The 14,690-nt window shown below is 35.6% G+C and overlaps 1 protein-coding gene across 8 annotated transcripts in view; it reads left to right on the plus strand.

The window, feature by feature from the left end:
- RELCH (RAB11 binding and LisH domain, coiled-coil and HEAT repeat containing) overlaps positions 1–6,140 on the plus strand; it is a 93,531-nt gene extending 87,391 nt beyond the window's left edge. For all 8 annotated transcript variants that reach the window (XM_019729312.3, XM_019729313.3, XM_019729319.3 and 5 more), the window contains 2 exons: positions 1,385–1,455; positions 4,442–6,140. In XM_019729312.3, the coding sequence (XP_019584871.2) occupies positions 1,385–1,455; positions 4,442–4,562 (192 nt within the window). In that variant the 3' untranslated portion in view covers positions 4,563–6,140. The remainder of the gene's footprint in view (positions 1–1,384; positions 1,456–4,441) is intronic.
- Positions 6,141–14,690: the final 8,550 nt, after the last annotated feature.

The following is a 14,690-nucleotide window of genomic DNA, read 5'->3' on the forward strand; positions in this document are numbered from 1 at the left end:
TCTAATGTCAAAGACAAACACATACATGCAAGAAAGAGGACACTGGACAAAACAAACAATGGAGGGAGCAGAAGAAAATGTACCAAAAACCCCCCAAAGCCCCCAAAAACAATAAAGTGAAAAATAGACAAAAATCTGTACTCTGTCAGATGAGAGCGTGGGAAAACAGGAAAGATTCAAGAAGGAGTTAATCTAGGAGCTGTAACACATACATGACTAAAGTGCCATTCTCTCAGAATAATAACCAAAGTCCTTCCCGTAATCTGCAAGGCACTATGGGATCTAGCCCCCTCCTTTACATCTCAGACCTTATTCTCCCCACTCCCTGGCTCACTCTGCACCCACCACTCTGGCCTCCTTGCTTGGAACATGATGGATGTACTCCCACCCATAGCCCTTGCTCAGCCTCTTCCCAATGTCGAAAACACCTGCTCCTTCATCTCCTTCATCTCCTTTGCTTAAATGTCATCTTCTCTATGAAGCCTGTATGAAAAACCTCCATGTAAATTGTAACATTCTTCACCTTGGCCCCTAGTATCCCTTATCTGACTCAGTGTTCTTTCCAAAGCCCTCATCACCTTCAAATATATGATCTAATTTGCCTGTTTTTTGTGTTTATTGTCTAAAACATAAGCTCTTCACAAGAAGGGGATGTTGTCTATTTTATTTGCTACATTCTCGGTGTCTAAAAAAGTGCCTGGCACATAGTAGATGCCAATAAGTATTAGTTGTTTAGTGTCCTCCAGGCCCAAACCCAGGCCAAGAATATTCAGGAAGCCCATCCAGTTTCTGCTGTGGTTGCCAGCAGCAGGAGCAGCAGTTTCTTCCATCCCTCCACCCTTTCCATCACTCACTCTGTCTCCCTGCAAAAATGATGTTAACTCTTAGACACCCACTGTATCCACAACTAGATTTTAATAACCACAGACCTCTCTGTGGTCTCTGCTCTAGAAGTTAAAATAGAGCATTTTGCTTTTTGTAACCTGGAGAAAACAAAGGGGTATGGGACAGAACAACTTTTAATGGGGAAATATGTTTGTCCATGGTGTGTGCCGTGCCTATTTAAATGTATAGATGTATACAAATTTTACTTTTAACTTTAGATAGTAGAGAAAACTAAGGGAGAATGGAAATCAGATTTAGGAGGAAGGTTAGTGAAAATCAAAACGAACTGTGAAGTTATATGACTGAGATCTTTGAAAGCTGTTTCTCTACCCAATCTAGCATCTAACGTGAATTCTTTTAATAAAGTAACCTGCCAAAGCTTTAAATTTTTAATTAACATATTAACTTATGGGAATAGTAAAAATTAAAATAAAAACATATTAACTATAGCATTTCAGTATGTCAGCTGTATTTCACTAAAGTCTGTTTTTTTAATCAGGTTATTTTAAGTTCCATGATAAAAGAATGTGAACAAAAAGTAGAGAACAAGACCGTCCAAGAGCCTCAAGGGTAAGACATTAATTCTTTTTTTAAGGCTTCATGTTAACCTTAATTTCTCTATATTTTCTATACATGGGTCTAGTGTTTTATTTTGTGTTATTTTGGAGTCATTTACTTGGAAGACAAGAATATTCTTTAAATCAGCAGTTCTCAAATGCTAGTCCATAAACCATCTGTGTCAGGATTATCTGGGGAATTTGAAATTCAGATCTCTCCCCCATTCTGTGTGCTCTCCTCTCCACATTCTGATCCAGCCTGGAGATCTGTATATTTAAAAGCTTCCAAAGAGATTCTGATGTGGAGCAGACTTAGGAATCACGGGTCCAAATAGTTTCTTAGAAGTTTGATTTGTAAGATGTAACTTGATGCACTGCATAAAGAATTGAAAACTTGTCGATATTCTAGTCTCATGCTTCTAACCAAACTAATTAGAATTTAAAGATTTGGTGAAATTAAAATACAAACATAGATGTGAAAGAGTAAACCTGGGCATTCAGGAGAGGAAGTACTTTATAAATAGACTGTGTGAGCTCTTAACTCTTGCTGAAGTAACCTTGAGCAGTTAATCTTTTTTTTTCTTATTCTTTGAGCAGTTGATCTTAAATGGACTCTGTTAAATAAAAAGCTCAAAGGTGTTTCCTTTATAAAGCTGCCTACCAGGAATAAGTGTCTCATCCTATCAGGCTAGGTACACACACAGGCACGCACGCACGCACGCACGCAGCCTTTTGCCTCTTGCTGTGTATCAGAATCCTTTCTTTAGCCTCGTAGGGTGGTAGGACCTCTTTTGCAATTTTAGCTATGGAAAATTAAACCAATAGAAATATTTGGATAGGTTTCTATTCTGAACACAAAATCCATGATAGTAACACCAAAGCAGATATTTCTGTTTACTTGCCATACATTAAATATTAAGTTTATTTGGTGCCTTGGTTTAAAATGTGAAAGTTTAGGGACAGAATTCAGAAGAATTTTGTATAAAATTTAGAAATTTCATGAATTAGCATGCAGAAATTTAAAAAGGAGAAACATTTTATTTTTTAATACTTAGTTTAGAGAATTTCAAATAAACATAAAAACAAACAGGTAATATAATGAATTCCCATGTATTCCTCACTTAACTTCAATAATTATCAACTCATAGTCAATTTTATTTAATCCATATCCTACCACTTTACCCCTCCCATATTCTGGTATGTGTCTCTAAAAGATACGTGCTATTTTAAAAAACATTAACACAATATCAATGAAAACAAGAATTAGATTGCTGTGTTACTTGATTGCCAAGCACGTTTTATCTTCTGGGTGGTAAGTGACCATTGCAGACCTTTGAGAAGGGATGGAATATGAAGTGATTATTTCAGAAGTTAATCCGATAATGCCAAGAGACCAAATCTAAGACTGTTGGAATATTATTGGCAATAATTGTAAATTATTTGTTGTAATAATTTACAACAGTTGTAAATTATTGGCAATAGAAATAAAAATAAATGATAAGAAATGTTTCATAGAATAATGTCACAGGATTTGATGAGTGGTCACTGTTGGAAGAGAGGAAAAATGGTGGAAACACTGACAAAGAAAGAAAGAAAAATTTGGAGTTATTTCTAAAGTTAGAGTATGAAAAAAGGCTTGAGGTGTTGGCTTTATCTGGCAAACAGCAGTACTGTGGGACTGGCCCTCAAGACAAGGGTTGTAATTCAGTAAATATTCTGGAGTCGCCCTTAGGGAGATAATATTTGAAACTTTGAGAGTAAGTTTTGTAATTGAAGAACCAAGTGCCAAAAGCTGGACCTGATTTTGTGGGAGGATTACTTTGTGGGAAGAGAAAATCAGCAGGAAAGGGGTACAAGATGAAGGGAGAGACCAGGTTGGTGTATTGGCGGAAGGGCATTGGGATGAAGAGGTTTTCAAGACGGGAGTCATGTTCCGGTGTCTCACGGAGTGGGTCCCAGCGCACACCTTTAAGGCCTACGCAGAACCGGAAGTGCTTGGTGACAGCATGTACCTCATCCGCAGCTTCTGCGGACATCTGTTGAGCTCCTGCACCACCACCTCCACTCCTTGCCCTCGACGTGTTCAAACACGTTCTATAACTTAGTCCTCAGGATATTTTGCAATAGTAATTGCAGTCTGTGTTTTACAGATGAGGAAACTGAATCAGAGCAGTCTAAAGCATCTTGGCCAAAGCCACAACAGACCAATAAACTGGCTTTCTGAGTCCATTACAGCATAATCGTTGGGCCACTGAAAACTTATACTTGATCAGTGTTCCATTCAGTAGTGTGATACATCAGCAATCTTTAGTAGTCATTTAGATTAGATTTACTCTCTACATAGAAGGTTGGTCAAAAAGAAGTGGACTTGAAGTTGTTGACTGAAACTAATAAAACTCGCAATTCAGGACGTGCTCTCCCTCCTCAAAAAAAAACAAAGTTATATGTCATAGGATTGTTATCAACACAGTACATGATCTCAACTGTGATTTACTAATTTGTGAAAAAAGGGATAATATCTTCCAGGATTGCTATAAGAATTAAATGAAGTGATGCTGATAAGAGGAATAACTACTAACACTTACGGCATAGTATTACGTGCTTGCCACTGCTAATGAGCACTTTACACGCGTATAATCCTAAATAGCCCTATGCAGTAGGTAATAGAATTATCTTCATTTTACAGATGAGGCTTGCATTACAAATGAGATTAAATAACTTGCCCAAAGTCACATAGCTCTTAAATGCCAGAGCCGAGATTCAGTCTCATTCCAGACTTGCTCCTAACCACAATACCATACTGCTTTCTTAAATACAAATGATGAACACGAAAGTTAACTGAGGGTGGTACATATAAAATCTTCTCCGTAAAGATTAATTCCCCTTTTGTGAGACTAGTTCAGAACATATTTATTAACATTATGCTACTAAAGAAATTAAAAGAATGGACGTTTTATTTTTTTAATTGCTTTACATGAATTTTAAAATGTCTTCCCTAGCTCAATGTCAATTGCTGCAAGCTTAGTGAGTGAAGATACGAAGACCAAGTTTTTGAACAAAATGGGCCAGCTGACAACATCAGGTGCCATGTTGGCCAATGTGTTTCAGAGGAAGAAGTAAAAGCAGGAAGGAAGCCCCCTGCAAACACTACGATGGACCTCAAGCAGACTGGTTCCTTGTACTTGAAGTACTTGCCTTTTTTATTTGTTTGTTTTATGTTCTTGCATTATAATTTTATCCTAACCTCCAAAGATATTTGCACTCTTTTGATTATTGCTGTATATTTGTTTATTTTGGAGTTACAACTGTGGTGATAGAAAATTGAGTTGGTAGTCTGTACCAAGTCCTCTTCTATGTTCCTGTCTTTCAGAATAATTTTTTAATATATATATATATAGTGAAGAGTTTTTTGTTTGTTTTTTAATTTTTGGATGGGATATTAGCAAATATCTGTATTATACACTAAGCTATTACAATGGTACTTAAAATAATGTAAATTTGAAGTCATTGTTATAAAGTAATAAAAGTGGAGATTACTTAATATTTAAATTATGAAAGAATAATGCAGACTTTTTATTGTTTCATAAGTGACTAGAAAGAGCCACCAGCATTACTCTGTGCCTTTTGGACTTTAGTTTGTGTGTCTGTAGGAACCATGTGCATTCCATTCACACAGTATATATAATGCTGTGCTGAATCTGAATTACAAATCCTACAGTAAGTAAATAATGATGAAACTTTCAACATTTCAGAGCTCTCATGAATATTCTTTAAGTGCTATTTGAACCTCCCCAGCACTTATATGCATATAATGGACTGACCTGAGGAAAGACAGCACATGGCATGGGGAGCAATAACCAAGGGGAATTTTACAAACTGGTGTGTAATAGATTTAAATATTCAAAATAAGTGTAAGTAAGAAGAGATAATAATTGTGAAACTTTTTCCCAAATTGAAATACAGAAGAAAATACGGTTCGAATCTGAAATTTAACACTTATTTATGTAAAACATTTTGTTTAAGATATTTTCTAATGATTTTAATTTCAGAGATTATCTTTGCATTCTACGTGTTATAGAGAAGTACGGAAAAGTTAAGGACATTTGGGGGCTGCTTTTTCCCTCTAAAGTACAAATGACGACTCAATTATTGTTGGTTAGTTAACACCTTGTTCCTTAAAGTCAGTGGCCATTCTTGTGTTTGTCACATAGAGTCTTAAGTCGGTGCACAGGTCCCCTGGAATTTGACAATTGTCTGTAAAGTGATGCAATTTGAAGTAGAAAAGATTGGTACTGGATGTAGAAGGGGGCTGATTGGTTTGAGGGGTTAATGTGAGGCCTTTTTGAAAAATGAATATTTTGATAAAAAGAATTCTCATTTGAGCACAGTTGATGCACATAGGTGATTCTCATGTTTGTTGTATAAACTGATTTGATACACTGGGAACATAGTTACATTACGCTCACCCTTCCTGGGAAAGCTACCTTACCACACACTCAAGCTTATAAAATAAGTTGCCATAGGCAAATCCATTTTAAAAGTTTATTCTGACACTATTTCTTTTACCTACAGTGAAATAATTGTTAACTAACTAGTCCTTCTGGAGACTGTTGGATTCTAGGCATTCCTGAGAAATTGAAAGTGGCTACCTTTCATGTCAAAAATGCTGATCTATTATAAATAAAATGGTTTTGCATACTTGTTTTTGTTCTGTTTTTGGCTATGTGTATTTATTTTCATTTTCGAACACTAGATCCTATATCCAAGTGAAAGGAAGTGAGAGACATTATAGTCATTAAAATGTACTAATATGTTATTTTAAGAGTATAATCTATATGAATTACCCATTTTAATTTACTAAAACAAAGTTGCTACTATAAAATCAATACATTTGAGATGATTTAAAGAGAAATGTTTTTGTTTTGTTTTTAATTCTCATTTGCTTTGAACTATAGTAGAATAAGTATGTCTGTTACCAGGTAAATAAATATAATGTAATTTTATTTTGATATTTTTTATTAATTTTTGAATGCATTTATTTAAATGCTAATGGTTTTTTAAAAGCAATAGCTAACAAGATACACAATGTATTTCAAGTAAGTCTCCTGTATTATGCTGTTAAATATCTAAATGTAAGACTTCACATTGATTTTCACATTGATTTTTATAGTAAAATATGGATTCTTTAAAGACGAGAGAGACACTAATCACTGAGAGACTGTTCTTCCAAAACAGGCCATAAAAATCCCATACTCTTTAAATAGAAGTAAAAACAATACAAGTTTAAGTATTCAACTCAACAAAAAGTGAAGTTTGCAAAGTAATGAAAAGCTAATTTGGAATTATGTCTGTGTTTCAAATGCAAGCCAGAGGTTAAAATTTTTCGTTAATCCAGAAGTGCCATAGTCACCAATTTTGCTTAATTATTCCAAGTACGATGCTCAAATGGTAGAGTATCTATCTCTATACATAGGGGTCATTGACCTTTATTTGAATCAGGCACCCCTTTTGAAAGATTACTTTGCTAAACATCAAATTGACTTAAAACCTGAATGAAATGTTAAATAATTTTAATGGGATCTCAATTAAAGATGCTATGAAATTTCTTTTCCTTACAGAAAAAAAAAATAGTTCAAATAAATGGTCTCTGATAAAGTTTGGAGATCGGTATGTATTGAATTGCCTTTTCATAACCCCATTTTTAATATAACGTATTTTGGACCATGATTTCTACTTTAAGAGCATAACTTTCTTTAGATACCATTTTGTTGATCTTTGAGCTACGATAGCTAACTTCAACTAACATTTTGTGCTGCTTACCGATTTCTTAACTATTTTTGTGTTTGTGAAGACTGTATATTTAAAGAGCTTTGTAATTAGCAATTTTAATTCCTAAAATTCTCCAGATTGGCAAGGTAACAAAATTCCAACTTTATGTTGGATGTTAACTTTCTTATAAGCAAACTATGAAATAAATTTAGCCTTTTGTATGAATAGACACATCCTTGAAAGAGCTAAGGTAAATTTACAGTGTACTTGTTTTTGTTAATATTTTATTTCAGTACATTTAAAAAATAACAGATTAGAGATACATGCTACTAATCAAAAATAATGCATCTGAAAGATTTCTGCACGTTGGCAAAATAATTGGATTTTAGACTATTTTCTTACTGCATAAGGATGTTCTACGCGCCTTTCATCTGTGGAATCATGGAATCGGCACTTGAATCCTAACCTCAGAGTGGTACGTCTGGTCATTCATATTTTCCCTTCAGGACTAACTGCAGGAAACTTTGTTTTGTTGTCTTCTTTATGGTTTGCTTTGCATGTTTAAGAAAAAAAATCTTAAAATAAAAATTCGTATTCACTATAAGACCAACCAATTATAAAGTACATAACAATGTAAACCTAATACAAAAAAACTTTAACATTTTTTTTGTTAATAGTATATAAATAATTCCTCCACTTCATTGTGATGAGGAATATAAATAGTTTGCTTTTTTCCAAAGAATCTTCAATAATATCTGGAAAATTCTGTCTAAAGCATATCCGCATAGAAGACTACATTACTATTTTAGTTCCTTTTATTCCATTAAAGACTAATCCATTATGTGTATTTCAATTAGATCATTGTATAAATAGATTTCTTGAGGGACTTTAATGTAGTAAAATATATGATGTCTACAAACTAGCATTTTGTGTTGTGTTTTAGATGTTAAATTTTTGTCAGTGATTTATTTAGGGCTGTCCTTTGTTGATAGTTTAAAGTTTTAACAAAGTACTATCTTATTGGAAAAGTAACACTTTGTTGTAATGTTGGCATTTGCAACCTCAGATGTTTTCAGGATATATATTTTCAGTGAAGCTGAAAATATAAATTTCTCTATATAAAATATGCATCGCTAAGTAGTATAAATCTAATTGACTTTGATTTCATAGATGTTTTATCTTCATTTGTGATAGTTACTTAACAATTAAATTTTAAACTTTCTCTGTTCATAAGCTTTCCTGTCATGTATTAAATATTGAATCTAAGGTGAATACTTTTTCATAATGTAAATCATTTCCTAATTTATTTTTGTATGGGTTTTATAAACATAGTTACTCTTGTAACAAATCATTTTGTCTTACCATCACAGCATGGAAATAATAACATGTTCTCTATTCATCACAGCACTTTATGAAAATTACATAATAGTAGAGCTGAAAGTGCTAGCATTTAGAAACTATTATGAAAGTTCAAAGTGGAATTAAAATTTTTAAATCACTGAATAACTAAAGCATGGATAACCCCCTCCCCCATATTATGTTTTCTAGAAAGTGAATAGGTAACATTCGAGGCATGATTTACTTAGTAGAATGCAGAAACCACTTTTGATTGTTACTCTTGCCTCCTTTAACACTCCCAGAATTTCCACCTAGTGAAGACTTATAAGGTAATTTTACTTTATATTTACAAAACCTGTGGTTAAATTATTTTCTGAAAGCCTAAATAAATTAGCTTAATTAATGAATTGATTTTTTCATGACATAATTAGATTTGAAAAAGGTTTTACCCTTTGAACTTTAGTCATGTCTATTAGCATACATTTGATTCTTGTAATAACTAGTTTTCTTTGACATTTAGTTTGAACTTCCAGACTCCCTGTAACTAAACTTTTCATGCTACAGTGCCCCGAAAATAAGACCGGGTCTTATATTAATTCTTTTCTCCAAAAGACACATTAGGGCTTATGTTCAGGGGATGTCCTCCTGAAAAATCATCATAGGGCTTATTTTCTGGTTAGGTCTTATTTTCGGGGGAAACACAGTAATGGAAGAAGAATAAGAACTGGCATTTCTTGAAAATAATTGGCTCCTGGTGTTAACTGTTGACCAATAATAAAGTTAAGTTTCTTGCTGAAGCTACGAAAGTCTTTAGATCTTAGCAGGTAAATTCTACATACCAACTTTGGAGACCGTTTTGTCTTTGTTATACTTCTAAGACACAATGTTGTCATGTAATCATCCTCAACAAATTACAGTGAGGTGACAGAAGACAAGAGCTGGACAGATGTCCTGATTTTCAAAAGTGAGGAGCCAGTAGATTTTATGAAATGTGGACTACCGTTTAGTTCTGAATCTATGTAAAACTTCTTCAGGTTGGCCTTTTCCGACCACTCAATCCACGGTAACCACTGGAACTCCCTCAGATCACCCTGGTTTTTCTTTTTCACGATTACTCTCACCAGTACTCATTTTCTGGTTTTTTAATTATCTGGCTCGCTCACTAGACTCAGCTCCATGAGAGAAAATGTTGTTGATCCTTTTCAACCAGTGTCTCTCCAGTGTTTGAAGAATGCCTGGTATATACATACTCAACAAACACTGACTGAATGAATTAGTGAATTGTTGAGTTTGATACAAATGCCATGCAAGTTTGCCAGTGAGATTAAAAGGATGATTCATGAGTATGATTAGAGTCCCCCAGAACAGCATGAGTTTACTGAGCCTACATGCCAAGCTAGCCTCATGTCCTTTTTTAGAGCTATGTACTACATTGGTCAGGAGAATGTGTAGGCTTATGCATCGTGACCTCAGCCAAGTATTTGACTGTGTTTCTCATTATGTCCTTATGTATATGTACTGAATAAAAGTGCAAATCAAGAGTTGTGCCCTATGTGTGGCCTAAAAAGTTCTATACTGCTTTGTATTCATAGCTGGCGCTCTGGGCAGCACCCCTCATCACCAAACCTCACCAAATTTTCCAAGTCATTTGTAAGTGTGGAGAAGCCATCCCTTTCTAAAGATTAATAGAGTTAGTCAGCATTCAGCATGTATTTATGGAGTACCTATTTTGCACTAGGCACAGGAGGACAATGAATAAGACTGGCATAGAACAGAGCTTGCAAGGAAACACAGGTTGGGAGAGAAGGGCCGAGGAAGACGTACTTTAGTTAGGGTGCTTATGGTTTGCTCTGGAGGACCTCTCTGCGTAACATTTTACCTGAAAACTAGGAAGAATAGGCTTGACCAAGTGAAAATAGGAAGCGACAAGGAGCAGTATGTGCACAGGCAATGAGATGAGAAACGTGTTCGTGGAACTGAAAAAAAAAAAAAAAAGACCAATATTGCTGAAGGATATTGAGCGAAACAAAGAATAAAAAGATGAAATTGGAAAGGGGTATATATAGCCTGATCATATAGAGCCTTGTATAGTATGGTTAGAAGTTAGAAAGGAAAGTTTTCGAATGGTTGAAGTAGTAGAATGACTTCACCCAATTTATGTTATGGTTAGCTGCACTTCTTTGTAAGAACGCCTTGTAGAAGGGCGTGAGGAGAGCCTGAAGGCAGAAAAGCTAAGGAATGCAGAGGTCCAAGCAAGAGATGGTGGTGGCCGGACAAAAATGGAGGGAAAGGAACAGACCTGAGATACATTTTGAAAGGAGAATTGGCACGACAAACTGGGTATGAAGAGTGAGAGAAGGGAGAATGCAAGATGTCACAGCTTTATGGCTAGAATAAATAATAGGTAATGACAACGGTGAGGAAGCAAAGTAAGGAACAAGTTCGGGGAGTTAATCTACAATTTTGTTTTCGATGTGTTAAATTGAGCATGTCTGTGTTAGCTGTGGAAATGTCAAGTCAGAAGTTAGTTACCCAAGTCTGGGTCTCAGGAGAGGTCAGGATTGAGAAATACGGGCTATGGAGTCATCGATGTTTGGATGAAGCCATGGGCTAAATGAGCTGGCCTGGGGAGAGAGTAACTGTGCAGGAGAGAATCCACATCTGAATCCTGGGACACTCCCATATTTGGAAATTCAGCAGAGCAAGAGGAACTACTAAAAGGATCAGGAAGAGTATACAGTGAGGCCGGAGGGAAACCAAGATTGTGGCATCGTGGAGGCATAGAGAAGAGTGTTCCAAGGAGGGTCAGCTACTACCGTGTTTCCCCGAAAATAAGACCTAGCCGGACAATCAGCTCTAATGCGTCTTTCGGAGCAAAAATTAACATAGGACCCAGTCTTATTTTACTATAACACAAGACTGGATATAATATAATATACCGGGTCTTATATTAATTTTTGCTCCAAAAGATGCATTAGAGCTGATTGTCCGGCTAGGTCTTATTTTCAGGGAAACGGTATTCATCAGTCAGGGTGAGGATGAGTCTGAAGCCCATTGGAAGATGAAAGTCATAATGAGCTCAGTAGGAGCAGTTTCAGTGGATTGGTGGAAATAGAAGCCTAATTGGAGTGGCTTAAAGAGAGACAAGGACGAGAGAAAACAGCTCTTTGAAGAAATTTTGCCTGGAAGGGGAGCAGAAGTACTGGAAGCAAGAAAGGAACATCAGGTCAAAGGAGGGTTTTGTTTTGAAATGGGAGAAATTAGATCATGTTCATATGCTGATGAGAAGAATAAGCCAATAAAGTGAGAGGGTGCCGATGCAGTAACAGGCAACTGAGTGAAATCCTTGGGAAGGCAAGAGGGGGTGATTCCCAGCACAGATGGAGGGACTGGCCTCCTTTGTAATAGGAGAGAAAGCAGAGAATAGATGCACTTGGAGGTAATTGGTGAGGTTTAGTGGTGGGAAGGTTAGGGGGTTTCCATTTAATTCCTTCTATTTTCTCAGTGAAGTATGACCCAGACAATAACTTGGCTGGCTAATGGAAAGCATTGGAGGTTTGAGGAGAAAGAAGGTAGATAGAGTTGCCTTCCAGAACAAGAGTGAATTACTGAGGGAATTGTAGGATTGCCAAGCAATTTTGAAAGCCCATTTGAGAGTAGTAATTATGAATTTAAAGAGAGCCAGTTAACACGATTGTTTTTTTTTTTTTTTTCCTCCAGCGAGCATCAGCTCCTCAGGAGCAGAGGTGAAGTATATAGAGAATAAAGTATAACCAGGGCTTACGAGGAGGAGAAAGGACACGAACATTAAATGCTGCTGGCCAAGGAATGATTATAGTGATGGACCATAGAATCTAAACTGGGGGAGAGGGCAGAGGCAATGTGGAATGAGGGGGAAGTCTGAGGGATAGGTCTCAATAAAGGCAAAAATATGTGTTAGTAAGAATATTCAAGTAAGTGAACTGGAAAGATACTTCCTTTGGGAGTTGAAATGGATCTTATTTGCTCCTAATATCTCCAGGCTCTAAGGTACAGAGGTTTGTGAGAACAAAAATGAAAAACCTCCACTTAAAGAGTTTATAGGGGTAGCCAGGCTTCAGTGAGTATGAAATGAAGAACAGACTGACCCTTTCGAGAAGAGGTTGAGGGGATAGATTAGATACCTGAAGACAAACCATGAGCTCTGCTGGGCCTAGTGGGCAGCGAGGAAGGATCAGGGATTAAGTTACATTAAGAAATATTCAGAGCAGCTCAGGGTTAAGAGCTCAGATCAAAAAAACCTTGGGCATCTGGTGAGTGAGGTAAACAGGTTTGAGATGATGGTATTCGCCTGATACTCTTGGAAAGTGGGTAGTTCCTCTGCACTAGAAGTATGGTGTCCACAGGGCATCTGTTCTCGGCAAATCAAAATGTGCCTGATCTTGGTGGGACAGTTTCAAGTTTCTCACAATTAAGTACAAATTTCCCGCAAGCACTGTTTTCACTGCATCCCACAAATTTTGTTAAGTTGTGTTTTCATTTTTATTTAATTCGAAATATTGTTAAATTTATCTTGAGATTTCTTCTTTGACCCATGTGTTATTTGTTTAATTTCCACATATTTCAGGGTTTTCCAGTTACCTTTCTGTTACTGATTTCTATTTTAATGTCATTGTGATCTGAAAGCAGACATTGTCTGATTCTATTGTTTTAAATGTGTAAAGGTGTGTTTTATGGGCCAGAATGTGGTCCATCTTGATGCATGTCCCATGTGAGCTTGTCAAGAATGTGTTTTCGCTGTTGTTGGATGAAGTGGTCTACAGAGGTCAATTACATCCAGCTGATCGATTGGGTTGTTAATGAGAGATTTTGTAGTTTTCTTTTCTTGTCATGTCTTTGTCTGGTTTTGGTATTAGGGTAATGAAACCCTACAGAATGTATTCTCTGACTATAGTGGAATTAAATGACACATCAATAACAAAAAGGTAACTAGAAAATACCGAGTGTTGGAAATGTAAGCAATGTGCTTCTAAAAGAAACCATAGGTTAAGGAAGAAATGACAATGACAACTAGAAAATATTTTTGTTAAATAATAAAAATTCAAAAGTATCAATATTTGTGGGATGAAACTAAAGCCATACTCTGGAGGGGCTGTACATATAGGTTCAAATGCATGGATTAGAAAAGAAGAAAGTATTATGTTTGAAAAGAACCACAAAGTAAGCAGGAGAAACAGTAAAGATCAGAAATAAATGAAATAGAAAACTCAACATACAATAAGAAAGATCAGTAAAGCTGAAATTTTAATTCTGATTAATTGAACAAATAAATTTGATTAAACCCCAGTAAGACCTACCAAGAAAAAGACCAATATAAGAAATGAAAAAGAAGAAACTTCTAAAACCCTATGACATTAAAAATATAAGATATTATAAGTGACTTTATACCCATAAAGTTAAAAATTTAGATGGATTGGACATACTCCTATTTAAAAATAAAAGTACTTACCAAAACCAACACAAGAAGAAACAGAAAGTCTCAATCATTCAATATCAAAGAAATTGAGCTTGTAATTTAAAACTATGCCACAAAGAAACTCCAATGCCCGGATAGCTTCAGTGAATTCTATCAAATAAAAGTTCTTCCATATATTTCACAGTCTTGCTCACCAAAACCCTAACACCAAATCTTGACAGGACCCAATTCAGAAAGGAAAATGACAGGCCTCCCTCTCTCACGAACATAGATGTGAAAACTCATAAACTAAATGTCAGCAATCTTATCTTAGCCCACAAATATATAAAATAACCCTAATATCCTTGATTAGTAAAATGATGACTAAACTGTAATATATTCATACAATGGAACACTATACAGTAATGACACGCAGAACTCTTAAACATAATACTGAAAAAAGCCATATAGGAAAAGACACAGACTGCAGTGTGAACTCCATTTATGTGGAGTTCAAAATCAGAAAAAAAACGGATCAATGGTATTATAATAAAATCTATCAAGAAGGGTAATGACGAAGGGAGTCTAAGGGGGCATTCGGGGTGCTGGTAATATTCTACTTCATGATTTGGGCACTAACTACATGTCTGTTTTCATTTTATGGTAATTCAACATGTACACTTTGTGTGTGTTATACTTCAATAAAA

The sequence above is a fragment of the Rhinolophus sinicus genome, chromosome 4, assembly GCF_057876585.1.
Source record: "Rhinolophus sinicus isolate RSI-liver-muscle chromosome 4, RSI-T2T, whole genome shotgun sequence".
NCBI classification, from domain to species: domain Eukaryota; kingdom Metazoa; phylum Chordata; class Mammalia; order Chiroptera; family Rhinolophidae; genus Rhinolophus; species Rhinolophus sinicus.